Source organism: Stegastes partitus, unplaced genomic scaffold, assembly GCF_000690725.1.
Source record: "Stegastes partitus isolate 25-593 unplaced genomic scaffold, Stegastes_partitus-1.0.2 Scaffold888, whole genome shotgun sequence".
Lineage (NCBI taxonomy): Eukaryota > Metazoa > Chordata > Actinopteri > Pomacentridae > Stegastes > Stegastes partitus.
The window spans coordinates 154,206-179,789 of NW_007578619.1; the positions used below are offsets into that span (position 1 = coordinate 154,206).

The 25,584-nt window shown below is 39.8% G+C and overlaps 1 protein-coding gene across 2 annotated transcripts; it reads left to right on the forward strand.

The window, feature by feature from the left end:
- Positions 1–14,628: 14,628 nt before the first annotated feature.
- top1a (DNA topoisomerase Ia) lies at positions 14,629–25,142 on the forward strand. 2 transcript variants are annotated; one of them, XM_008293455.1, is made up of 21 exons: positions 14,629–14,778; positions 15,279–15,303; positions 17,331–17,427; positions 17,586–17,703; positions 18,299–18,351; positions 18,448–18,540; positions 18,656–18,728; positions 18,963–19,054; positions 19,220–19,335; positions 19,460–19,581; positions 19,678–19,800; positions 20,067–20,254; positions 20,337–20,481; positions 20,799–20,942; positions 21,132–21,317; positions 21,399–21,467; positions 21,666–21,780; positions 22,010–22,137; positions 23,297–23,391; positions 23,485–23,634; positions 23,779–25,142. In XM_008293455.1, the coding sequence occupies exons 1-21, from the start codon at positions 14,746–14,748 to the stop codon at positions 23,879–23,881; spliced, it is 2,268 nt and encodes a 755-aa protein (XP_008291677.1). In that variant the 5' UTR covers positions 14,629–14,745; the 3' UTR covers positions 23,882–25,142. The 2 variants fall into 2 exon arrangements, with proteins under 2 accessions (XP_008291677.1, XP_008291678.1); XM_008293456.1 differs by lacking the exon at positions 14,629–14,778 and adding an exon at positions 17,194–17,244 and having other exon boundaries at positions 15,281–15,303.
- The last annotated feature ends 442 nt before the right edge of the window (positions 25,143–25,584 follow it).

The window sequence follows — 25,584 nt, forward strand, 5'->3', positions numbered from 1 at the left end:
GCTAGAGTCTTGAGGCTCATTGATATGTGCATACACTGCTTTGATAGAACAAGACAAACCAGTTATAAATCGTCATGACCGCACCCTCTGTGGGATTTTTTTAAACTCAAAAAGTAGTCTGAACCCAGAGTTTACACGTTTTACTGAATAACATACATATGAAAAAAAAACAAAGGTGAGTTCAGGTGGAATGACCTTATAGTGACACAGTCTGTCTGACTTCAAAATCCAATCCAGTTGTGTTGTAATTCTGCAGAGGTCCAGTGAGAAAAGCCTGTGAGACAAAGAACAGCTAATCCAGAGGACAGGTGGAATGGCATTAGAGATCCATCTATGCAGGGAATTGATCCCCTGAGGCCGATCTGACACCAAAGAGGCCCGAGGCTTGCAGAAAGATATTTTATTTATTTTATGCATTTATTGGAGACAGAAGCGTCACTAAAAGTCTGATTTGATGTCCTGAAATTCATTGAACACCTTCTGCTCACTGTCCACAATTCAGCTACTTTGAATTGCTGACATGTTTTTAAAAATGATTCAGTGATTGCTTAAAAGTGTCACATTTAGTTTTTTAAAATCAAAATCAGGCGATAATGGATGCCAACATGCATCTCATTCAAATCAGGCAATAATTAAAAATAAAACTAGGGAGGTTTGTGCAACATGTGGTGCAGCTTCATGAATAAACAAACCGTGTGTGTGTTGCCTTTGCTTTCCACGTATCAGGCGAGCCATAAACTCCAGTTCTGATGAGATCACTGCTAAACCCGTCTGAGCCTTCACATTATCACCGAGACCCTGACAGACGACCACCAGCAAAAGGTACAATTACTGGTTATTTAAGCACTAATAGGTGTGCGGTAACAGTTTGAGTACTACTCAGTCTGTTGTCACTCATGAGGCCTTGTGTTTTCCTTGCATTAAATAACCACAAGGACACATGCGATGATCGTGTTTATTCGCTTGACCAAGCTGTGCAAAGACAAATACAGTTCATAAGCAATCAGTGAAGAATTTTAGTGATAACTGAGGGCGATGAAATCATTTTTGCTTCAGCCAGAGATCCCATATATATGGTTATCTTGGTTTTGATTTAGGAAACCACTAATTAATGACAAGAAGATGGTAAATGTATGACATATACTTAATGCATCTTTCCAAAGTTATTGCTGGCAGATGCATGAACCAAACAAAGAAGGGTTAATATAATGATTCTGTATGTTTCATTTCTCCTTCCTGGTCTTGTACATAACATTAACATTCCTTATTAGCCCATAGTGGGGGGAAAAGTAACATCCAATATTTGCAGGAGGCTGATAGGACTGTTTAACAACACCAATGACTCAACAAATGCTGTGTCAGATTCTGAGATTTCTGGCCTCCAAAGTCACTAAACCCTCAAGTTACATCAGTTCACACAAATGAAAAAGCTGTTAGTACTGTATGATTTCAAAGCCTTATAATTATGGTTAGTGGCTGTGACTTTTGAAGGCTGCAATTTCACATCATACTCTTAAATAGAGATATTACATTAGTGGTTAGCCGTTTAAATATTATTTTTAGTTTTGTTATATTTATTCCGAGCAGAATCATTGATCCATTCTGGCAACAAAGCTTCGCTGTGGATGCTGGTGTAAACATTGTGAGTTTCTTTTTATGATTTCTCTTGCTAGAGGAGTGTTTCACTTACTAGACTAAGAAATTCAGAAGGTAAAAGCTCATCATTTGGTGCATATATGATATACATAAGATGTAAATAATTTCAGAACAAAAAACACATTTTTACAATAAATGATAATTATTTGAATTTGCTTCCTTGTGGTCATATCTTTACAGCAGCAGCAGAATGGGATGACATTATTATTATTACTATTGTTATTATTACAGCAAGCAGACCTGTAGTGTGGTTTATTACTATGTACTTTCTACATCTCAACCTCCTCCTGACTCTTGCCCCCAGCAGATGCAGCTCTGAGACGACCCACAGCTCCCAACAGGGCGAAGGTCTCATTCTGGGCAAAGCTGATGCTGCCGTTGCCATGGAGACCAACGATCTCAGGTGTATCCTTGATGGGCAAACTGCAGAGTATGCCGAATAACCCCTGGGTCAGAGTTGCCATGACAACAGGCCACTTAGGTTCAGAGTTTGATCTGATTTTAAAATTAAAGAACATGTTGGCAAGTATCACGACTGGACTGGATTTTAAAGTGGCGAGTTTTTACACACACATCGTGGCTCAGCATGTACAGTGTCTACACCTGTGAAAATGACAATCTCAACTCTTACGTTTCTTCATTCGTGAAAGACAGCAAGAACATAGAAAACAAAAATGGCAGAAAGTCTTGTAATAGATATGCTAACTACTCTGATCTCTGGCAGCTTTGCATCACATTGCAGTTTATTTATATTTGAATGATAGTGATGCTGTGTTTCAGCAAATGTTTTGTCACTCAGTCTTGTTGAATTGGCCATTAAATGCAATGAAAAAATATTGTATATGAAATTAACGATACTGTGATGTTTCTTAGGTACCTCTCTTACAACGGATCGACTATTACAGACTCATTCTTATGTACTGAACAGCAAGATATCCTTTTATTCCCATCTCTAGAAAACATATGCAGTTTTGCATAGCGACGGATACAGACAAGGTCAAGGCTCATGCCCACAGCCTCCTAAATGATCCTGTGTTTATCTAACCTTGATATCCTGATTTATGTCTATTTGCTGGCAGACTGCAGATGAAGACTCGACATGATCACCAATAAGAACAGCAGGACAATAGAAGTCCTTCAGCACACCGAGCAGACATCATCTGTCCCAGTCATCTGTCACATGGCCTCCATGATGAATCTTCCCTGCAGTGTATTTTAGAACTTGGACAGGTGGAGGACAAAACTGGGAGACAGATAAACAAGCTCAACACACATATACATATATTTCCTGTCTGAGAGCAAAAGTTAGGTTTGCTCAGTAAAGATGCTACTTTTTTGCTTTTAGTTGTACCTCAACCAACCACAATGATAAGAACCGTCTCACAATAGCGGTAGCCTGTGCACAATGGAGATGTGTAATGTTAGGAGTAGACTGTTCTTATGACAGGTAATTAACTACAGACAGAAGCCTTCGCTCCACCACCTCGTACAAGATGTCCTGGTTCTCGTCCAGGAACATTTTTAAGTTGGCTGATGCAGATGTTCAGGTCGCCATGAACCTACAGGGAATGTTGAAACCCAACAAGCCAAAGTTTCTTCGCTCCAAAGAAATTCCAGACAGAGAGGTAGACTTAAAGTCTTTTCAAGAGAGGAAAGAAGAGGATGAGATGTTAGACCAACAATAACAACAGCAGAAATTCTGGGCAACTGATATGGGTTGGTTTTTGTTGTTTGTTTTTTAGGGTCAATACCGATGGTAAATATTGGTAATCAAGATAGGCTGATAACCAATGTTTGGAACTGATATGTATTAAATGCACTGTAATAACATCATGTGATAGCAAAGAACCTGCCATTAAACAAAATACAAATAGGAGTGATTAAATTAGGACTGTCTCCTCTGTTTACACATGCTCGACTGAGATTAATCCGTTTGTCTGCTGCAGTTACAGCCGCTGGTCTTCACTGTTTTCCTAATCTTCCACTGTTCTATCACTTTTATTGCCCACTTAGGTCCATATTTTAAAGCATTATTCTTTTCCAGACTCTGTTTCAAGGTAATCTGTGACTGCCTTCTAACTTGGCCACTAGCTGTTAGCATAGCTGTTAGCATAGCCTTAGCCACTGTGAGAGTTGCGAATTTCCTGGTTTGTGACAACGGCTTGTGTATCTTGTTCAGCTTTTGCAGTCTCTGCTTGAGAAACATTTCTGAGATCACAGCGTGACTACAGACGAAGAAGCGTGGCTGCATCAGACCTAAACTAGCACATTTAATTTATCAATAATCAGTCAATAGAAATACAGATGCTGACAATCTACGATAATCGGCCAGGCCAATAATCAGTCTATCCCCAGTAGAAACTACACAACAGTACTTCTAGGTGTCCATAAGAGTAGTTATCCAAAGATGTGCATTTTTTAATGTAAATCTAAGTGATAAGGAGGTAAATATAAGGAGCACAGGTGACTTATTGGGAGGGTCACTGAGGTAGAGGTCGGCCTTTGTGAAAGAATAAAATCCCTGGTGATCCTGAGGCAGGTCTTTTTTTTATATTGGCCTTGATGCCCCTTCAAAGCATAATGGTCACCTTGGAACCATTTTGTAGAATGGACACTGGGAATGTTTTACTGGAAAGAACTTGTGAGCCACAGGCAGAAGTCCTTATCCACATGTGGTTCCAATGGACAGTAAAGGAAGTATTTAACATTGTAAAAGTGACTCCAAAGCTCCCTCGTCTGTTTTTCATACACAGTGTAAGTCAACTTTGTTTTTTGTACCTGCAGTTGTTGTGTATCTGTTCTCTTTTGTATATGCATACACTTTTACTTGTACTGGCCTGATGTTTTCAGCGGTAAACATCCAGCTGGGTGCCAGGTGGCATTTCTGTTAAAAGACCCACTGATCACTTTGCATCATCCCGACGGCCCTGAATCACACAACGGCAGGAGAAAAGCAGATGCGAAGACAACAACAGCTGTGCCCCAAACAGTAAGCCAGACGTTTAAATAAAAGATATCCACATTTCCAATTTTTTAAAATTTCATTCAAGGAGTATAGGGAATATTTGACTATGGGACTTGGCACATCTTCCAACAGCAAATTCAATCCTTCATTAAGGTTTAGGAGCCTTCAGTTGAATGCAGACAGATATGGAGAACTGGGAGATACAGGAGCCCATCATGAGCCAGGACTCTACCTCACAAAATTGCAAGTAATGCAATAAACACATGCTAACGCCTATTGAACAGCCATTGGGAAAGTGTGTTCATGGAAAATGTTGCCAGCAAGGTTTTGAATCAGCATTTATCTCAAAACCTGCACAAGGGTTTTATGGCTTAAAAAAAAAAAACTCATTTATGGCCTCTGGATTCCAGCATCTGTTCAAGTAGAATGGCACATTATCCAGGCTGTTGGTCGGAAATAGAGAAAACAATTAGAGTCTAGGTGCCCATTCTTAACTAGACAAATGAAAATAGCCTGGTTCAGTGACACAGTGATTTACAGTTTTGTGTCCCTCTGAGTCAGAGAGTGTGTAGGACAGAGGGGGAGAGAGTTCCCAGGCTTCCCCCATGACACTGACCTGGTCTCGGCACACAGAAATTTAGTGACACATTTAGTGAGCGAACTGCATGACATCAGCAAACATGGAGGTCAACAGCAGGGTCAGTGACTGAGGAAAAAATAAATATCAGGGGAGTGGAGGGTGACACCGAGATCACAAACAGATCTGGTGTCTGTAGAAATGTGGAAAAAAGAAAAACAAGTCGTAATTATTGCTGCGATTTAATGCCCAAAAAACATTTTTAGATATAGTTAACAGAGGTGCTTCTGCAACACAATCATCAGCCAATACCAGCACTTCTGCAGACCCAGCTGAAACAAAACAAACCATTTTTAGCCTGTGAATATTACCGCAGTGAAACTAACTTTTTATATCAGCAGTAACTTTGGTTTTAACATGATCTTGAAAGCAGAGCAGGGAGGAGAGGGGCTCTATCCGAAGGCTCTTTGAACGCTGGGGAAAAAGTCCTGCAGATCTTGGATTAGTCAGTAATCAGGACCAACAGCTTCTGGAATAAGTCCAGCATGGCGTCCCACTCTCTTGGGAGTTGCTCCCTGTAGGCAAACAAGGACACACAAAAACACACCCTGTAAGATATCGGCAGCTTCAGCAAAGTACAAATGAAAGAAAGATGTATGTGTTGCCATAGTGGTTATCAACTCTCTTTTCTCTCATTTGTTCCATCTCTACTGCTGCTCACTGTGTCATTTTAAATATTATGATGCTGACACACAAAGTAAGACAAGGATGAGTTTTTGTTTCTCTAACAAAAAACAGACTGCAGTATACGTTGCTGGAGAGGCTAAAGATGACAAACGCAGCAATGTTGTTGATTCTCTTCTCCAGTGTGTCACTGTGAAACATGTTGATATGTTTTTTCATTTGGTTTTATTACATGCACATCATAAATCAGTTCGTGTGGGGTTTTTCTCTCCATCTACAGACACATAATTCTTTGATATTTCTTTCTACCTGCTCTCCTTTAGACTTGGCAGTGGCAGTCATCAGGATGCCAAGGAGCTATCCTAGAAGGTACATTGGATCAGTGCTGGTCCAGTCTGATACACAGAAGAAGAGGATCTGTGTGTTTGCAGCCACAAGCACAAACTGAAGACATGGGATATGAATGTCCTGCCCTGGACGTTACTTTTTTCTGCCGCTACCACCTCAGTGGTAGGCTATGAGTTCAATATATCACCAAAGTATCGTGTATGAGGTTGTGGAAGGAGTACGAGCACACATACCATATATTGTATCTGCTATGTTGTCACTTTTTCATCATTTGTTTGGATATACGTTTCATGTAAGCACAGTTGTTCATCGTTTCTATCTGTAATTTACCTGCTATCTATATATTTTTTCTACTTATTTGTTCAGCTACTTTGCTTGTGTGCTGCAGCTGTAACGCAACATTTTCTTCCTGGAGGTCAATGACGTTTTGTCTTATATAATCTTGTGTCTCTTTTTGACCTTGTCTACTTGGAGGAAGCAGATATTTCTTGTCCAGCTCATCGTTCTTAGCCAGACAGTCCCGATACTTGGCATGAAAAGTGGCAATGGCACCCTCTACTGTTGCCATGTTTTTCCTTGGCATAATCCAAGATGATTATGAATGAGGCCACTAACTGCCCATCAGAAACATTTAGCTCTGCAGCCACGGATTCCTGCAGAGAAAACAAAAAGCAAACTACAGGAGAGAGAAGACACACAGTTAATAACATGAAGTGGTGACATATAAAGGTATGTAGAGAGAAGGACAGGGGAGGACGGGAAGGGTCCTCAGTGCATCATAGGAATTACCCTAAAGCAGTGTGAGCCTAGAGCAGTACAACTGGGAGCAGTTTTCACAGGAGAAGAGTCTGATAGCTGAAAGGTGCATCTCCTATTTTACTTTTTGAAACTCTAGGTAATACTAGTAAGCCTGCAGTCAGACAGCAAATAGTTCTGTTGATTGATTGTGGTAAGAAACTGTAGCTACAGGCCTTTGTGCCTACAAAGACAAAAATAATCTACTGGTCCTGAAGCCAACCTTGAGCATAATGCTTTTAAATATCCATCCTGTTTGACTGTATTTTTTTAGACAGTGAGAAATATAATAGAAAACTGTGGTTAAAAAGTGATGGCTATTTAAGTGTAAAGTCATCCAGCACACTAAAGAAGAAAAAACAGATTAGTGAGGGGTGCAGGAAAATGAAAAACTGTCGATAGGATGTGAGCTGTTTGCTTTACAAAAACCTGCCTTGACATGCCTAAAATACTTAAAGTATATCAGGACAGGATGGCAGGGTACAACCTCTTCAAAACAGCAGTCAAGCATGTGAATGCAATCCTTCAGGAGCCTGTTGAATCAGTTTCTATCCACAGCACACTCCACATAATCCTGAAAAACGTGGCAGCTTTCATGGCACCACAGCTGCAGCAGCTGTAATTTATCCTAAGAACAACCAAAGCAATGCTGCGTTTACTCCGCGGATTTTAAGATGTACAAACACACTTTTAATCTTGTCCCTTCAGTTTGAATTCCTTCATGCAATATTAGTCTAGAGACCCAAGAATATCCCTCGCACCTGTTTTGGTTTTGCATACCTATGCCGTATAGTACACTGTTTATATTGGTCGCCCCTAAAGGCCTTTACAGGGAACTTCAATGTCACTCCATGTGGGACACAGTTTAAGTCTGTAATGGATCAAGTCAGTAGCCTGATTTGAGGATTTTACTGTGATCCACTTCATATTAGTGACGTAAATATTCTTTAATATTTTGCTTATATTGGATCTGACTACCTGAATCACTGTTTGAATCACTTTTCGCCTGAAGCCTGTGACAATGTTCCATCCAAATGTGTTTTTGACACTTAACATCACAATTTTATGAACCAACTCTTACATTGTCAAGTGTTTTCATTACTTATTCATCTTTTCTATACTTATGCACCAAATAAAGGTTTTTGCATTGGCTTAATTTCTAAATAAAAGTGTGTTCCACTAGTTTCAGCCTCAACAGCTCAAAACATATAAAAGCTTGGCTTGAACATTGAACAACAAAGTGCAGCCTGTGAGATTCATAAATTACCATCAGACCACTTAAAACTGTGCTGCTGACCTCTGGTGGCTGAAGTCGCTTTGACACAGCTATCACATTTAATATGCTGAATGTTCTAAATAATACATCGGGTCATATTTTGACATTATTAATGTAAGCTCTGGTGAAACATGGGGGAATAGTAGAACACATTTTTAGCATTTTAGCCATTAAACTGACAAATGAATTGTTGGGGAGGAAAAAAACAGCTGGAATAGTATATGGTCAGTAGATCCTCCTAAAGCTTATTCCCTCTATCATAAAGTTCTTGAAAACTGGGATTTTTTTTTTCTTAGAGGAAATGTTTTGCCTTAGCATGTAAACAAAAATCCTGTAAAATTGTTAAAGACAAATAAGCTTGTAGCTGAGGTTGATTTTTTATAAATTTTTTTTCTTTTTTCATCTCAGGTGAAACCCCTACATGGGTCATTTGATCTCAAATCATCAAATTTCTACAACAATTCTTGCTCGACCATCTCTGGTTTACCTTTTTTTTGTGTGTGTGTTATAAATCATAAACTATGGATATGTTTAATAATATTTGTGAAATTTAGTCTCTACAACTTCCCCACGGACCACTATGACAATAAGGGCTGACAGCACAGCTTGTTGCATCTTAGATAGACGTCCTCTCAGCAGCTGCACCGAGTCACCAGCTTTACAAACGAAAGGCAAAATGTCAGTATATAATCAGAATCAGAATCCTTTTTATTGTCATTATGCGTCCGCTTCCATACACACAATGAAATTACAGTTGGACATCTCGGCTTTCAGCAAAAAGAAAAATGGAATAAATAAACCATCCATCCATCCATCCATCCATCCATCCATCCATCATCTATACACCGCTTAATCCTCACTAGGGTCACGTGGGGCTGGAGTCCATCCCAGCTGACTCAGGGCGAAGGCAGGGGACACCCTGGACAGGTCACCAGTCTATCACAGGGCCACACTTAGAGACAGACAACTAAGCACACTCACATTCACAGCCACGTACAGTCCAGAATCACCAGTGAGCCTCAGCATGTTTTTGGACTGTGTGGGAGGAAGCCGGAGAACCCGGAGAGAACCCACGCTACACGGGGAGAACATGCAAACTCCACACAGAAAGATTCTGGTGCCCCCACCAGGACGCGAACCGGAAACCTTCTTGCTGCGAGGCAACAGTGCTACCAACTGCACCACCCTGCAGCCCCATAAATAAACCTTCGAGAAAATAGAAACACAAATATGCTGGATTATAACTTTAAGTCCACAAAGTAACACTATGAACATAAACAAACACATAAAAAGACAGAAAGAAAGCCGAGAGCTCCGAGCCACCGCCATCTTAACAAAGACTCAGTACCTTGCAGTGTGCACAATGTTCAGTACAAATGTGGGCAATTAATAATAGAATATGTACATTTTTGCACATAATTAAAGAGTCATTTAGTTTGCGTATGAGTCATCCAATACCAAATCTCCCTGAAAGGTCAAGAGGGCACACAAGCATCTTACTAAAATGCCTCGACTTGATATTGTAAAAGAAAGTTTCCCAGGAGTATAAAACATATTAAAAACATTAAAAGTCAGGCTCACTTACCTAAGAGTCAATGTCAATGAGTGAGCAGTCAATGTTAGGCCTCAAAGTGGCTTTAATAGATTCTCCACATCCCTCAAAGTACATTTGTGTGATCTATAGGTCTGACTGAAATTGAAGCTAAGAATCAGCAGACGTCTCAGTCATGCGATATGCGCGTCCTGTAATATATAGGTAGCATAATAAAAAAACAAACAAACAAGCAGCCAAAGCAAACCTGTGCAATGTTCTTGAAGGATTTACGCAGGTGTTGTTGAACAGCGGTGGGATCTGTTGTCTGGAACAGAATCTCCAGGAGCTTATCATCTGAAAACAAACTGAAACCACAAACAAATATTAACCTTGTAGAGCATTATACACAGTGTGTGTGTGTCTGTTTCAAGATTTGGATTTGCTTTGTCTCTTGGTATCAAAGCTATGTCCATTTGTTGCAGCCAAAGGCCATGTGCTTGGTCACTCGCTTTATAAGTCATGTGAAAAAGTAAAAGTGAAATTGACACGGAATCAAAAGATTAAAAAAAAAAAAAAAAAACAAGCTGAATGCAAAACATGTTTTTGGGAAACTTTCAGTTTGTTGTATCTGAAGAAGAAGCCTTGTTTATTTTTCTATTCTTCCCTGAAACCATTCTGCTAGTTTTCTGTTTAAGAGATATGTTGCACCTCTTGAGCTTGTCTGGTAGGCAAGCATCAGGACACAGCTCAACTCAACCACCTAGAAATAAACACACATTCACGGTGTTCAAGAAGCACATGAGCATCATCAAGTCCTAAGATAGTAGACAATTGTCTAAATTATTAGTCTAATCCATAACATGCTGAGATAACTGAACGTCTGGCTGTTAAGGGCACTTTTCATGATGCTCCTCCACATTTTGGTTGATATCATCAGACCTTCAGGTATAGTCACATCAGCCACTCCTCCAGCACGTACTGCATGTACCAGAAGAGGGCAGTAGTACAATATAAGACACTACACAACGTTACTACAAGACTTTTGGTGTGTGTATGTGTGTGTCTATGTGTGTGTGCCTGAGTCCTCCTGATCTTACTCTCCCAGGTGTTCATGCAGGCCTCAAAAGCCTTTTTTAAAGGGTAAGAAAGACACACTCTGCAGTCTAACAATGTGCTCATTCAGCCATTGGGACACTTTACATATGTTTATATACAACTACACCTCTTACATCCTATTGAACTACCTTAAGCCACACTTATTTGTATGTGTTCAGCAATGTGCGATATTCAAAAGTGCAATATCAGCTAATCTACCGTTCTTGTAGTTCTTTATATACCAAATAAGCTATCTTCAAAAGAATACGCTGTCCCATTGTTTTCATACATACACTTGCACATGCTATTTTTTTGTACTAGATGTTTGTATTTTATATTTGTACAATTCTACTACACTTCTAAAAATGTTGTGCGATTGTGTGTATTCACGGACAGGACTGCTGCTTAATTTTGTTGTATACTGCAATACCAAAAAAGTAATTCTATTTTATTCATCTGGGCTCTGGTCCCTTTGTAGGGTAACACATCAAGGACTGTTGACCACTCTTGTTCCATCTTTTCTGAGAAGGTGTGAAAAAAAACAAACGAGCACTAGTTTTAGTGAAGATATTCGCACGCTGACATTATGTAAACAAAGCAAACAAAGTGAGTGCGGTTGCTGTTGCTTTTCTTCTAACAGGAACTTAATGCCCTGTAACCTGTAGCGTCTGTTGCGGAGGCTACAACATAATAAACACACTCGGTCAGGATTGTTGCTTCTTGGTCTTCCTTTATTGTGCCCAAGAGAAATCACTTTACAGGAGAACTGCAGGGTGAGGTCTGATGTGCAGTCCTATGTAGGCATAGATGGGATAACATAGCATGAGGGAGTGTGTAGAGATATCTGACTGACACAAACAAAGACCGTTATTCGATCCTAGAAAAGGGAGGAAGAGGAGAAGTCAAGGTGCAATACATCCTGCAGCTGCCAGTTATCAGAAATACCTTACTGCCGAGCAGGGAAGTAGAAGGTCACAGCACCTTCACTGTTGGGAACCTTGTGGCCTAAGAATGACCTCTTGAGCTAAAACATCAGGTTACACAAGGACACTATAGGCACATGTATAAGTTCTTGCAAAACAAGTCAATACAATAAATTCCCGTGACACATCCCACAGCCTGAACCTCTGAGTATATTTCATCATCAGTTTGTCGGAGTGACACATCCCTCATGTGCTCCTCATGTATTTGAACTGACATGACTGTCTATGAATCCCTAAGAAACAAGTTTATCTGGAAGAAAAGGGAAAAGGTTTATGCTTATTTATTAATGTGAAACCCTGATTACTTCTTTGTCAGCATGGTTTGTGTTTCTGGTCACTCTCAATGCAGTTAAATTCAAATTAAGTCAGATGTGTACAGGCCTTTCCTCAGTACCATTAAAAATAAAAGAAAAGTTGTTGCTGTCAATCTTCTGGAATGAGTTTGACCACAAATAAGCCAAATATGCCCCAAATGACGTTTCATTATGATGACAATGGCAAACTATGCATTCATTCTTATTTAAAGAAATGAATGGTTATTTTTAATATTTCAAAAATATATAAAGCAGTTACCTCTGTGCCACAATGTTTTTGTTTTTTCTCTGTAAAAAGAAACTATTTCTCAGTTTCTTATATTGGTTTTAGAATAATCAAATGCCCACTCTTATCTGACATGATTACAACATGTGTGCCTGTTTGGTCCCTTAAATCATCTAATTACGTTTCTAAAGTCAGAACTAAAAACGACAGAGATGCAGCACTCGTTAATTAAACACTAAACTCTAAATCGGCTGACACTGGTTATCAAAATATTTGCTTACATCTAACAGTTATTTAATCTCGTCTTATCCTGTGTTTTTAATTACATTTGATTTTATTGTGTTTATCTTTGGGGTTTTTTTCTATTGTACATTCATGAGTGAGTGACCTAAGCTATCAAAGTGAAATTTATTATTATTAGTGTTACTTCATTAGCAAAACAAAAGGTACTTAATTACTGTGACACTGCTCCTGTACCTGAGAATGAATTTGAGACTGGATGTTTTCAAAGTCGTCCAGTCGAAGTGGTTTGACTGAGGTGACATTGAGCAGCCTCGTGGCTACTACTTTGTTGCAAAGTTCACGATGTTTTGCCTCACATTAAAGTTGCTGTAGCAGTCAGTGTTGAAGAGAAACAACTGCGTGATACGATAAGAAGGTACAATATAAGCCTAATGGTAAGAGAGGATCCTCAGAATTGATGCTGGCGCTGTTTGCATGAACTGCTATGCTGTTGGTGTCACTTCTCCTGATATCAGTAAACCTTATCACAACATAAGTCATCTGAGTCTCCAGCATGTCTCTCTGTGTCCGCCTCCTCTTCCTCCAACAACCTCTCTGATTTCCACCACATTCGGCTCTTCTTGTCGTCAAAGTGAGGAGCTGGAAGACAGCCTGCACAGGTACATCAAACCACAGTTTAGATTCTGTAAATTCACACCACATACTGGATGACAGTTCTTTAATCTTGGGACAAATATAAACAATTGTTTACAGGGAGAACAGTCCTCCCAGTTTGTGGCACATACGCAGGGTTCTATGGCAGGGTGATGTGTGGAAACTCCTCAGAGTGACTCACTACCACTTTATCACAGATCATGCCATTTATAGTACAATCATATCTCAGTTTGATTTCCTTCAAGTCCTCAACTAACCTGTCCTAACTGCACACATACTATTCCTTTCATTTACCCAATTAAATAACATTTCATCCCAGAAGGCCCGATCATAAAAGCTGATTATTCCAAAGAAGGAGAAAATTACAGCTGTAATAAGACATTAATAAGATGTGAATTAAAATTCATGAGTAAAATGTGAGTCATCGCCTGTAGAGACTGACTGTTTCCCCCGCTGAGTGGACCATTTGTCATTCAAAGCTTTTATCCCAATCTCAAAATCCTGCTCTAAACGGCTGATCTGCCGTATTCTATAAATACTGGATAAAAGCAGTTGAATCTAAAAGCAGTAGCAGAAACAGAGAGTCGAAATTCAAAAAAATTATACAAGAAAAGTTAAGACACCTACCTCTCAAGGGTGAACCTTACCTTATGAGTCACTTTGATGTGTGCAGACCGGTTACTCATGTGGAAGATAGACTTTGTTTTGAAATGATGATGTTGCTCTGACGTCAACTGCAACATACATGTTATTTAACACAGACAGAAATTACTTATTGATTCTTTTAATATGGTTTGATTATTGCCGGTTAGAGCTGCAGCAGTAAATCAATTCCCTGATTCGCTGTCAGCTAATAAATTAATTGGGAACTATTTTCTTAATTGATTAATTGGTTTAAGCAATTCTTCAACTAGTTTAAATTCTCTGATTCCAACTTCTAAAATGAGAATATTTCCTGTTTTCCTCACTCGTTTTGACAGTACCCTGAGCGTTACTGGGTTGTGGACCAGACATTTGACAACAAGACATTTGAGGGCTTTGGGAAGTTCTACCGGAAAGCTTTGTGTCTGTCTGTGGTATAGATTACGTGATCTACGTTACTGTACTCAGCTTTGACAGGTGGTAACGAACAAAAGGCTTTATCCTCGGGCCAAAGAGCAGCACCTCAATATGTATTCGGATCTCTGCGTGGGCCTGAGGAGCAGCACGTTTTGAAAGGAGGAGGAGCCACGCTGCCATTTAAATTGACACGCATGCGTATTGATGAACATTTGGGACTTCGAATATCGCTTACACAACCGAGTCTTTTCTTCATTCTGCCTGCATCTGTTCGCCGGTGTGTGGTCACCTACACGCTTCTCATTTTTGATTTCACAGTCCAACAACGCTTAGGAAATGAGTGGGGACCATTCCCACAGCGAGGACCAGGTGACGTTAAATGTATTTTGTAATGTCATCCCTGGTGGGTACCGGGTGCCGTTTCTTGCTGCCGTTTGATTTGCTTGGTCTGGTAGGGTAACTCAGCTAACAGTCAATACTACCTGCTAGCGCGCGTTAGCCGACTGTGTTTGAAAGCCAACTCATTTTGTTTGTTACCAGCGTCTTGACAAGTTTCGTGACATTATCAGTTGGGAGACTGAGAAAACTTGCTTCCTGGTTGGTATTTAGGTTTATGTAGGTTGACATGAACTCACAGGCAAAGTGGGGCAACGCTACATTTGTGTTAGCATTAGCTGTAACCTACGTTAGCAGTAGCGGCTTCGGACGTAGCCGCTAAGCCATATTACCAGCCAGCGTAGCAGGCTAGTCTAGCTAGCGGGGAAGCTAACAAACTGTCGCTTTGCCATCAAGCAAGTTCAAAGTTAGTTAGCCGGCTAGTTAGCTAACCTACTACGAAATTTAACACTGATTTGTGTTTGGTTTTTCAGATTGACTGTGGCTCTCGGGTCAATGGTAAGTTTATTACCTTAAGCCAACAAATAAAAACGAGGATTTTCCTGTAATTCTGACATGTCTTAACTGATCAAATGCAAATGCTACGTTAGTTGTCAGTAGAGGACAGAAATGGCGTCCAGAGACTAAGTCCTCTGTCTCACTCACAAGCGCCTATTGTTCAAAAGGGAGGTCTTGTTAAAGCTTTTCCTTACATTATTTTCGCGATTGGAGTCATTATTGCCACACAGCTCGAGGTGTTTTGTCAGTTTATCGTATTAGAATTTCTTGTTGGTGCGCTTTTAATAGCACATTTCCCACCTGAAAGTGAGGGTTTGGGGGTTGAGGACTTAGTCTCTGCGCCATTTTCTTTTTCGGTGTAGCGGCCTGACTGTACTGCAAGCTGAACCCAGGCTGTGAAGTGGAGATGGCTGTATGAAGGAGAAATGCGAAGGCACAGTGCTTCATTAATATCTCAAGTGGGGACCAGGAAGGCTATAGTTTTTCATACGCAGTGTTATTAGCTTAAGTTATTTTTTTATTGTGGCTACAGAGACTTCTCATTCCCACATGCTGGGAGAAAGTAGATCGTTTTAAGTTGGATTCAAATTTCAGCAGTCAACACATCAAGTCAGTAACTTTGATTGAATATGCAATTGCAATGTAAAAAACGTATTCGGTATTAGGTGGTTTTTATAATGTCTTAGAGTAAAAAAGTGAGTTTTAGACCCTTTTTAAAATGTTAGAACTTGTTTAGGTTTTAGGAAGACTGCAGCAGATTCAATGGAAAACATACTGATAATTAGGAACAGGCTTTTTTTTTTTTTTTTTAAATTAAGTTTTTTTTGTGACACTGATTAAAACCCTGAATAATCTCACTCTCTAGATTGTTTTGCTTGTTTACATTAGAGTCTAGCTTGGAGCATTATTGGTCTTATCTAGAATTTTATTACTTTTAAATGCTGTTTGGCCTGTTGTGACACTCCACGTTTTAGGTTTTGATTAAACCACTGTAAGAATATATTTGTCTGTGGTAGCTTAAGGGCCATACCTTTTGCTTTTAATTGTCCGTGCTGGATGCCTTCCTCTCAGGTTGGGCTATATTGTCTGAACTACATAACATTTCAAACAAGGTTAATTTTTAAGCATTTAGCTATTGACTTGGTAAAAAAAAAAAAAATCATTTAGATTTTTAAAGATTAAATGCTTATCTGTTTACTGGCACATTATGTACTTTATTACGTTATTTTTTTTGTCAGTGCCAACAAGCACCTACATTAGATGGAATCACACAGTAATTTGGCATGAATCTGTCTAGATGCAAGTCTGTTTGGGATTTAATGATTCCTTTGAGACTAAATCAGTCCTCAAAGTTTTCGGCTTGGTACACGTGAGCTGTTTGTCCTATACTGGCATACCAGAGGAACATAAACAACTTCCACCAGGCTGTAGCTGTCAGCTCTTCCCCTGTCTGGGTCTGAAGCTTTGAGTCCCCTAAAATATGTAGGCTTGATTTTGTGTTTGTTGGTGGCAATGTTAGGGTGTCAGCTCTTTAATTTTGACAATTGCCTCTTTTCATTACACTAGGGTGAGTTTCCCCCCCCCCCCTGCCTCGGCATAGACATTAAAGATAGGTGAAAGCCTATTTTGTTCTCCTGCATGTTTCAACTTGTCAACCTGTTTCATATTGTCTAAAAACATAAGGCTTATTCAGGCAGTAGGAGGTGCTGTGCTATTGTCTAATAAACGTTCTGATTGCAGCCTGTGTGACATACAGATTATGGTGCACATACAGACCTTTATGTGTAATTATTTAATTAATGTTTTGAAGACTTACATGTGTGGACTTTAAAGTGCTTTGTAGGCTGTCAGTTGATAAGAGTATTTTCTTTCTTGATTTGTCTACCTTAGCCCCGGGTTGAGGGGAATGCTTTCTTTGCCACTTGTGTATACAGTCTTAATGTAGGTTGACAAGTTAAATCTTTTTTCAGCTAATTGTTGATTCATTGTCGTGTTCAGTTTTCAATAAATCCCTATTTTCTTCTCAGACTCTCACAAGCATAGAGACAAGTATAAGGAGAAGGAACACAAACATAAGGACCACAAGAAGGATAAGGAACGGGAGAAATCTAAGCATGGCAACAGGTATTGTGTGGGTGCTTCCAGACTCTTTGTAAATGCATGTTTCTGGAGAATTCTGTTTAGAGTAGACAAGACATGGTTGATTACTGCAGTATTTTCAGGATTGAATAGTGGATGCTGAAACCACCCAAATTAATAGTTGTGCATTTCTCCAACTCTAGCGATCACAAGGACTCCTCTGACAAAAAACACAGAGACAAGGAGAAGGAAAAGATGAAGCACAAAGATGGCACAGACAAATACAAAGATAAGCACAAGGAGAAGAGGAAAGAGGAGAAGGTGAATTACCATGCAAATAACTCATGGAAGAATGGATGAGTGTGTGTGTGTTTGTATGTAATGTTTATGACTTCTACAGCATTAAGCTCTGTCATATATAGGAGTCATGTTCATGGACTCAGCATTTCAAATCACAATCAGTGTTTGGATCTGTGACATTATGCTAGATTTGACACGTGTCAAATTCTAAATCAGGACATGGAAATCACTGTTTGTGGATGTTTTTGTAGGAATATTGGTTTGGTTGTGTCGTACAAAAATCAACATATTGGTTGGGCAATACAATTTGCATATTTTTGGAAAAAAAATACAGAAATGTGCTGACATTAAGACCAAAGAAGCATAGCATTAAACTGTGGTGACTGAGAACTGACTACAGTATCTAAATGGTTCAGATGTTGTACTTGCTACCATGTTTTATGCAGGAAGTTCAGAAAAGTTAGTTCACAAGTTCTGTGTTTTTAAAAACAGACAATTGATCAGCAGGCCTAAATACAAGTTCCAGTTTGTAGTATAGCTTTTATGTGGACAAGCTTTTCACTTCCGGTTACACGTCAAGGTTTTCCCTGTAAACAACATTGTGTAAACATTTCAGATGAAGTCCCTCGATGGTAAAGTCAAAAAGGAAAAAGAGAACGGCTTTGCCAGGTATCTCGCAACTTCACATCGCTCTTGAGTGCTATATCGAGGCTACAGCATTTTCAGATGAAGCTGTGCCTGAATTTTATCCATTTTCTTTTACAGCCCTCCATATGTGAAGTCTGAGCCTGAGGAAGATTTTTACCACTCTCCTAAACACGAGAAGTCTCTAAAACGGGAACGAGATAATGACAATGAGTAAGCGGTTTATGTCATTAGACTTGAGTCTGTTTCCTAGAGTTGAAGCATCTGAGTAGTCACCTGTAGCCAAAGTTTAATCTGTCAGACTTGTAACATCAGGTGTTTCTTTCAGCTTTGATTTCAAGCCTAAGAAAATAAAGACTGAAAATGACAAGAAGGCCAAGAAAAGGAAACAGGATGATGAGGTAAGCTAAGGCCGTAAGCGGAGAGCAAGTTCGGACTTGGATTTCTAATTTTCGCTAAACAATTGGCAACATTTTTTTATTTTTTTATTCGTGCTCCTCTCCTGTGTATTTGTAAAGTTAAAAATGAGGGAGCACCTGAATAACTGGGAGTTTCATCCTGATGTAGATACTGAACATTATTCTCCTGCCAGTGTGGGTGTAAAAGAACTTAAATACTTTCTCTTCCTTTTTTAGGACATTAAGTCCAAAAAGACAAAAAACAAAAAAGGAGAAGTCACTGATGGAAAAAAGAAAGGAAAGAAAGAGCCAGAGGAGAAGTGGAAATGGTGAGTGAATCATGTCAGGCAGCTGTACCATACCTACAGTACATAGTGTTCACAGTGTGGGGATGAGACTAGTGTCAATAAATAGCACGTTGTTAGTGGATCTTAAGATGTTTCTTCTGGTATGTTCAGTCTCTTAATGGAATTGCATTATTTGCTTGATTCCAGGTGGGAAGAAGAGAGATACACAGATGGTGTCAAATGGAAGTTCCTGGAACACAAAGGACCTGTGTTTGCACCACCATATGAGCCTGTTCCTAGCAATGTCAAATTTTACTATGATGGTAAGATGGTATTTTGCACAGAAATGCTCACCTTTTACATTGTCATAGGCTCTGTCATGGCAGGTGTAAATGTAAGTGGCTGACATTGTGTATTTTGGTTCTTCCCCCCTCCCCCATATTTCAGGTAAACATATGAAACTCAGCCCAGAAGCAGAAGAGGTGGCCACGTTCTTTGCCAAAATGCTGGAGCATGAATACACAACCAAGGATATCTTCCGTAAAAATTTCTTTAAAGATTGGAGGAAGGTAAGAAAAATGTCGTCTGAATGAAACATAAGTTTCCTATTTTTTGAAAATAACTAAGATTTATGTATGTGAATGTACTTTATTTTGTTAATACAGGAAATGACTTCTGAGGAAAAGTCTAAGATCACAGACCTGAAGAAGTGTGACTTCACTGAGATGGCCGAATACTTCAAGGCACAGTCTGAAGCCAGGAAAGCCATGACAAAAGAGGAGAAACTGGTCAGTGGACCACACAGTGTACTAATCTTAATGAGGGCTTCACTGCTCAGACATGACCATTTCAGAAGCACTTGGCTACATAAGGCTTAACAGTAGGCCCTTGTCTTTCAAGAGCATTGGCAATTGTAGATAATGATTGTGACCAGTATCACAATTTTAAATTTTTCATGTTTGAGTGACAGTGAATGCATTTGGGTGTTTTTGACACTATTTAAATTATTGACGCCAACAAGATGGACTGATGTATTCTTTCTTACCCTTTGCAGAAAATAAAGGAAGAGAACGAGCGCATCTTGCAGGAGTACGGTTTCTGTATCATGGACAACCACAGGGAGCGTATTGCTAACTTCCGCATTGAGCCTCCAGGCCTGTTCCGTGGTCGTGGAGACCACCCTAAGATGGGCATGCTCAAACGTCGCATCAGGCCTCAAGACATCATCGTCAACTGCAGCAAGTGAGTGACTTTTGTTTTTTGTTTTTTTGCCAGTGCTAATTAACTTGTACCTGAGTTAAATGAGTGAATCTGCTCCTCACAGGGACTCAAAGCACCCCCCGCCTCCTCCAGGCACCAAATGGAAAGAAGTTCGTCATGACAACAAGGTGACTTGGCTGGTGTCATGGACGGAGAACATTCAAGGCTCCATCAAGTACATTATGCTGAACCCCAGCTCTCGAATCAAGGTAGGCTGATGGGTGTGAATGTTTGGACATTGTTTAAATTGGGTCTGTGGGTTTTGTTAGCACCTTTTTATAGTGTGATTGTTTGCTTCACTAGAATGTAAAATCTGAGACATTGCAACAGCGTGCTTCGTCATTTCCCAATGCTTCTATAAAAAGTTACCTACAGCATGCTGCTCTTTTGTGCAACATCCGTCTGATTACATGTGACTTCACAAAACTCAAATTGTGCCATGTTTGTGTATGTTTGACACACAAATATGGGCCCCTCTAATTCATTAGTTACTCCTGCCTCATTTGTCGACGCTGTTTGTCTGCAGGGAGAGAAGGATTGGCAGAAGTATGAAACAGCCCGTCGACTGAAGAAATGCGTGGACCGTATCAGAGCCCAGTATCGTGAAGACTGGAAGTCCAAAGAGATGAGAATCAGACAGAGGGCTGTTGCACTCTATTTCATTGACAAGGTGCGGATCCATGATTACTATTGACATTGCCCTCAGTGTGGGTAGAGCTTGAGGGACTTTAATGTAGTGTAACTGCTTTTTAATGACTGTAACTTGGATGTTGGGTTTAGCGGGTGCTTAAACACTGGCTTCAGTGGTGGTAATGTCTTTATAAGCCGTCTTTAATCCAACTGTTCTGATGTGCTCTAGCTGGCTCTGAGAGCGGGTAATGAGAAGGAAGAAGGAGAAACTGCGGACACAGTGGGCTGCTGCTCCCTGAGAGTTGAACACATCAAACTCTATCCAGAGAATGATGGTCAAGAGTACGTGGTGGAGTTTGACTTCCTGGGTAAAGACTCGATTCGCTACTACAACAAAGTCCCTGTGGAGAAAAGGGTAAGGACAGTCATCTTCCTGCAATGTGGTATTTAAGTGTGTAAGGTCTGCCTTTGTATTCATGTGATCTTTCTTTTCCAGGTATTTAAAAATCTTCAGTTATTCATGGAGAACAAAGAGCCTGATGATGACCTGTTTGATCGCCTGAATGTAAGCAGAATATAACCTTTGAAAGGAAGCTAGAAAATCCTGATGTAGTTTAGACATTTATTTTGGCAGAAAGTTCAGTATTAAGTAGAGGCTTATTTGAAATAATGGTTTTTAGAACGATGGCCTTAGCACAGCGTCTACTTTTTGATACTTGACTATATTTTTTTGGTGTACTAATTACACCCTGTGCTCCTTCAGACTTCTATCCTGAACAAGCACCTTCAGGAGCTGATGGACGGTCTGACAGCCAAAGTTTTCCGTACATACAACGCCTCAATCACCCTGCAGCAGCAGTTGAAGGAGCTCACAAACTGTACGTCTCTACCCAAGTTCACCATTTGCTGTAGAAACCCCTAAAACCAAATTTTACACTGAAATCCTCATTGATTATTCCGATCTTAAAAAAACAGGCAGGCTAACCTGTGCTGCCTCTGATACGGTTGTTTTGAATTGCTAATAAGCTTTTCATGTGGGTTTTGTCTTGACTACTGTTTGGAGTTTTTCTGCATACAGAAAACTGATTATGTTCACTGTCTGTTTAGCGGAGGAGAACATTCCAGCCAAGATCTTGTCCTATAACAGGGCCAACAGGGCTGTGGCCATCCTGTGCAACCATCAGAGGGCTCCACCGAAGACATTTGAGAAGTCTATGCAGAACCTGCAGACTAAGGTGAAGATTTGTTTTTGTTTTTTTTAATGCTCTGGGCAGAAGTTAGTCTTACTTTTTGGCTCATCCTGACTTTGACCTTAGCTTATATCCCACACTTTGTTTGTAGGTTTTATTACAATTCCGTCTTCTAGTGAAACGTGTATCCTTGACCTTGAACTGGTCGGATTTTATTCCTCCAAATGCCTGAGTCATGTACATTATGACACTGTGCAGCAAAAGAGCTTGTCAATAACCTGATTAACAACAAAGTATAGAAGGTGTGCTACAATGTGTTACTGAAATAACACTCAAACACAAAATATGCTGTGTTATGGAAATGTGGGAAGAGGATGGATAGTGTTTTTGTTGCGTAAGGATTTGATGGATTGATGTAGCTGCAGTTTGGCATGAATTGTACAGACTCCTCTAAATTTGTAGCTGTCATCTCCTGCCTTGTCATTTTTCATTTCTTAAATTTGACTAGAAATGCTATTGGCATAATTGAAAAATGGGGGGAAAAAGAACATCACTTCACATAAACGAATGAATGAATGAATGCACACTTCTCTTCAGAGCTGCTCGTACGTCACAGCCTGCAAACTGCGACCATCTACACTGCAGCACATTGTGACATCACTTCACCCAGTTCTGATCACTTTGTCCATCGTCTATTTTGTTTCACGTCGGATTTCCCCTATGCGGTTTACATCATTTTTTACCATTACAGTATTTATCAAAACAAAACACCACCTGTTGTGGTTTGAAGTGCAGTTTTTTTTTTTCCCATCCCACCATATCCATTCGAATATGTGCGTTTGGCTACTTCACAAAATTTCTGTTGTGTTGGACGTCTGTTTCTCAGTGGGTGTAGTCACTAGCCAGCTGACTGATTTTTACTGTAGCGAGTTGGTTCCTCTCACTCTCATTCCTCTCTGGGAATCATTTTTTGTGATATTTAGTATTTGCCATCTCGTCCAACACTCTGCACAAGACACTGTTAGACTGGTGCTGTCTCCTTTCAAGATTATCTTGCGTCGTGACTTTTCTAGAACTGTTGGGTCCCAAACTGAGAGGACTCTAATTTTCTTTTTCTTTTTTTTTTAAACCTAATTTCCAGTTAAAAATGTGTCATTATCATATATTCTGGACAATCTCTGAAACTATCGCCTGTCATTCTTAGATTGATGCTAAAAGGGACCAGCTTTCTGATGCCAAGAGAGAGCTGAAGAGCGCCAAGGCTGATGCCAAAGTACGGAAAGATGAAAAATCCAAAAAGTAAGTATTTAGAAGTTTAGCACAGGTGTGTTGTTTCTCCACTGGTCTGTTCACCACACGTTTAACCATTTGCATTCCTTGTTTCCTTGGTAGGGCAGTAGAGACGAAGAAGAAGGCTGTTCAGAGAATAGAGGAGCAACTGATGAAGCTGGAAGTGCAAGCAACTGATCGTGAAGAGAACAAGCAGATCGCCCTCGGCACATCCAAACTCAACTATCTGGACCCTCGCATTTCTGTGGCTTGGTAAGATGAAATTCTGTGTTTTTAAAAATAGTGGTGCTGCTTAAGAATCACTCCCCTGTTTTTTTTTTTTCTTTCTAGCTGGACATAATGAAGGAGTATTGTGCTGCACTAAAACTTTGTCCTCCGTCTGGTTTTGTCTTGTAGGTGTAAGAAGTGGGGCATTCCCGTTGAGAAGATCTACAACAAAACCCAGCGTGAGAAGTTTGCCTGGGCCATCGACATGGCAGACGACGACTTTGAATTTTAAATCCCAGTTTGTGGTTTTAACTATGATACACATTTTTTATTGGATACTTGTTTTTTTAGCTTAACTGAATTTTGCGCGATGGCCAGACGTGGCAAAGGAATTTTAAAAAAAAGGTTTGAGATGGAAAACAGCGGCAACACGGTAAGACAAGATGAGGCCATTATGAAGTGACAGGAGAGGGGGTTGTGGATAGTCTAAACATCTGATCCGAGATCAGGAAAAAGGCTGAACTATACCCACAACCGAGAATCAAGGCATAGTCCCTGTAATTTGAAGACCCTTTTACCTTTTATCTCTGTCCCTCCTCAGGGACACAAACCTTGACAATGCCTGAACTTTGAACTCTGTGGTCCTATAGCTACTGTATTAAGCAAAAACAAAAAATGCTTTGTATCATTTTATTTTCTTTGTTCACTCACTCTGTATTTTAGCCCTCTCATGTATTATTAATGAATTCTATATTTTGATAGACAGAGTAAAATCAAATGAATTCCTTAACTACACCCACGCGCCTTTCGGGGAAATGGAAATGTGAGCGTTTGTGTGTATGCGCGTGCATGTGTGTGTGAGGGGCTCGACCACGATAGCTGTCTGTTTGGGGAATATTTTAAACTGGACTATGTTGAATTGTTGAGCATGAAAGAGGATGTCTGGGCAGGCAAAGGGGGGAAAATACTGCAACCATGTCAATATTTACTTAAGCAAGCAGAATGTGAATATTTTGTTTTACATCCTCTATCAGGGACTTCTTTTTCAGTGTAAATGTGAACCAATCATTTTTATCCTCTTGAGTTGCTAAGCATCCTCTGAATCTCTCTGCATAGCCCTGTCTACATCTGATTTTAACTTAATTTAAGAATTGTTTCAAGGACAAAAAATAATAATAAAACAACTCCCATATCTGTTACTTGAAGATAATGCTATGATAATGTATTTAAAGTCAGTAAATGGATGGTGTTTTTCCTCCCAGTGGGGTGTGAGGGATATCAACTTTGCCAAAAAAAAATTCACCAAACTGTTACAATTTAGGCAGGTTTTTAATTGTGTATTGATTGAGGATAAAGTAATGTAACATTTAATGTGAATTATCAGCTCATTTTATTCCACTCTGTTCCACTTTTATGATAGGAAAGTTGATGTAAGTAGCTGTAAAGTCAACATCCTATTCCTGTTTTACCTTTTTGTCATAGCCTTTGATCATGTTTTTGAGTTTTAAGCTCATTGTAGGTTGGAAAAATGAATAAAACCCTACAGGTAAATATACAGTGTACGTGTCATTTATTTTTTTTTGCCCAGTCATGTCAATTTCTCTTTAACATTTTCAGGAATGGTATTCTAAACACCAGGGTTCCTTTTGGCTGAACTGTCCAAACAGACGTTCTCCCTGAGCCGAGGGCCCCCAAGTGGCACAGCTGCCTGTTGGTTTTGGATGAGGATTGGTGTTGGAGGTTTTGCCAGAGTTACACTCCTCATATGTGCATCATCAAACACATATTTGATCTCTTGTAATGACAAGATGGGCTTGGACCTGCTGTAAAAACAAATCATCCTGTGGCGCATTATCCGCAAGGTTTAACAAAATGCAAAGACAAACGGACGCTTCCAAGAACTGAATAATCCTTAAAATTAAACCGCTCTCCAAGAAACACTTTGTCTTAAGTTGGAAAAACAAACTGTGGTGTGACTGGACATAATGCAGCCAA

Excerpts from the sequence above, each read along its gene's own strand:
- top1a (XM_008293455.1), top strand. The coding sequence starts at position 14,746 with ATGAGTGGGGACCATTCCCACAGCGAGGACCAG. Across the intron at positions 19,055-19,219 it reads CCAGAGGAGAAGTGGAAATG|GTGGGAAGAAGAGAGATACA; the intron begins GTGAGTGAATCA and ends GCTTGATTCCAG. Across the intron at positions 21,468-21,665 it reads ACCTGTTTGATCGCCTGAAT|ACTTCTATCCTGAACAAGCA; the intron begins GTAAGCAGAATA and ends GTGCTCCTTCAG.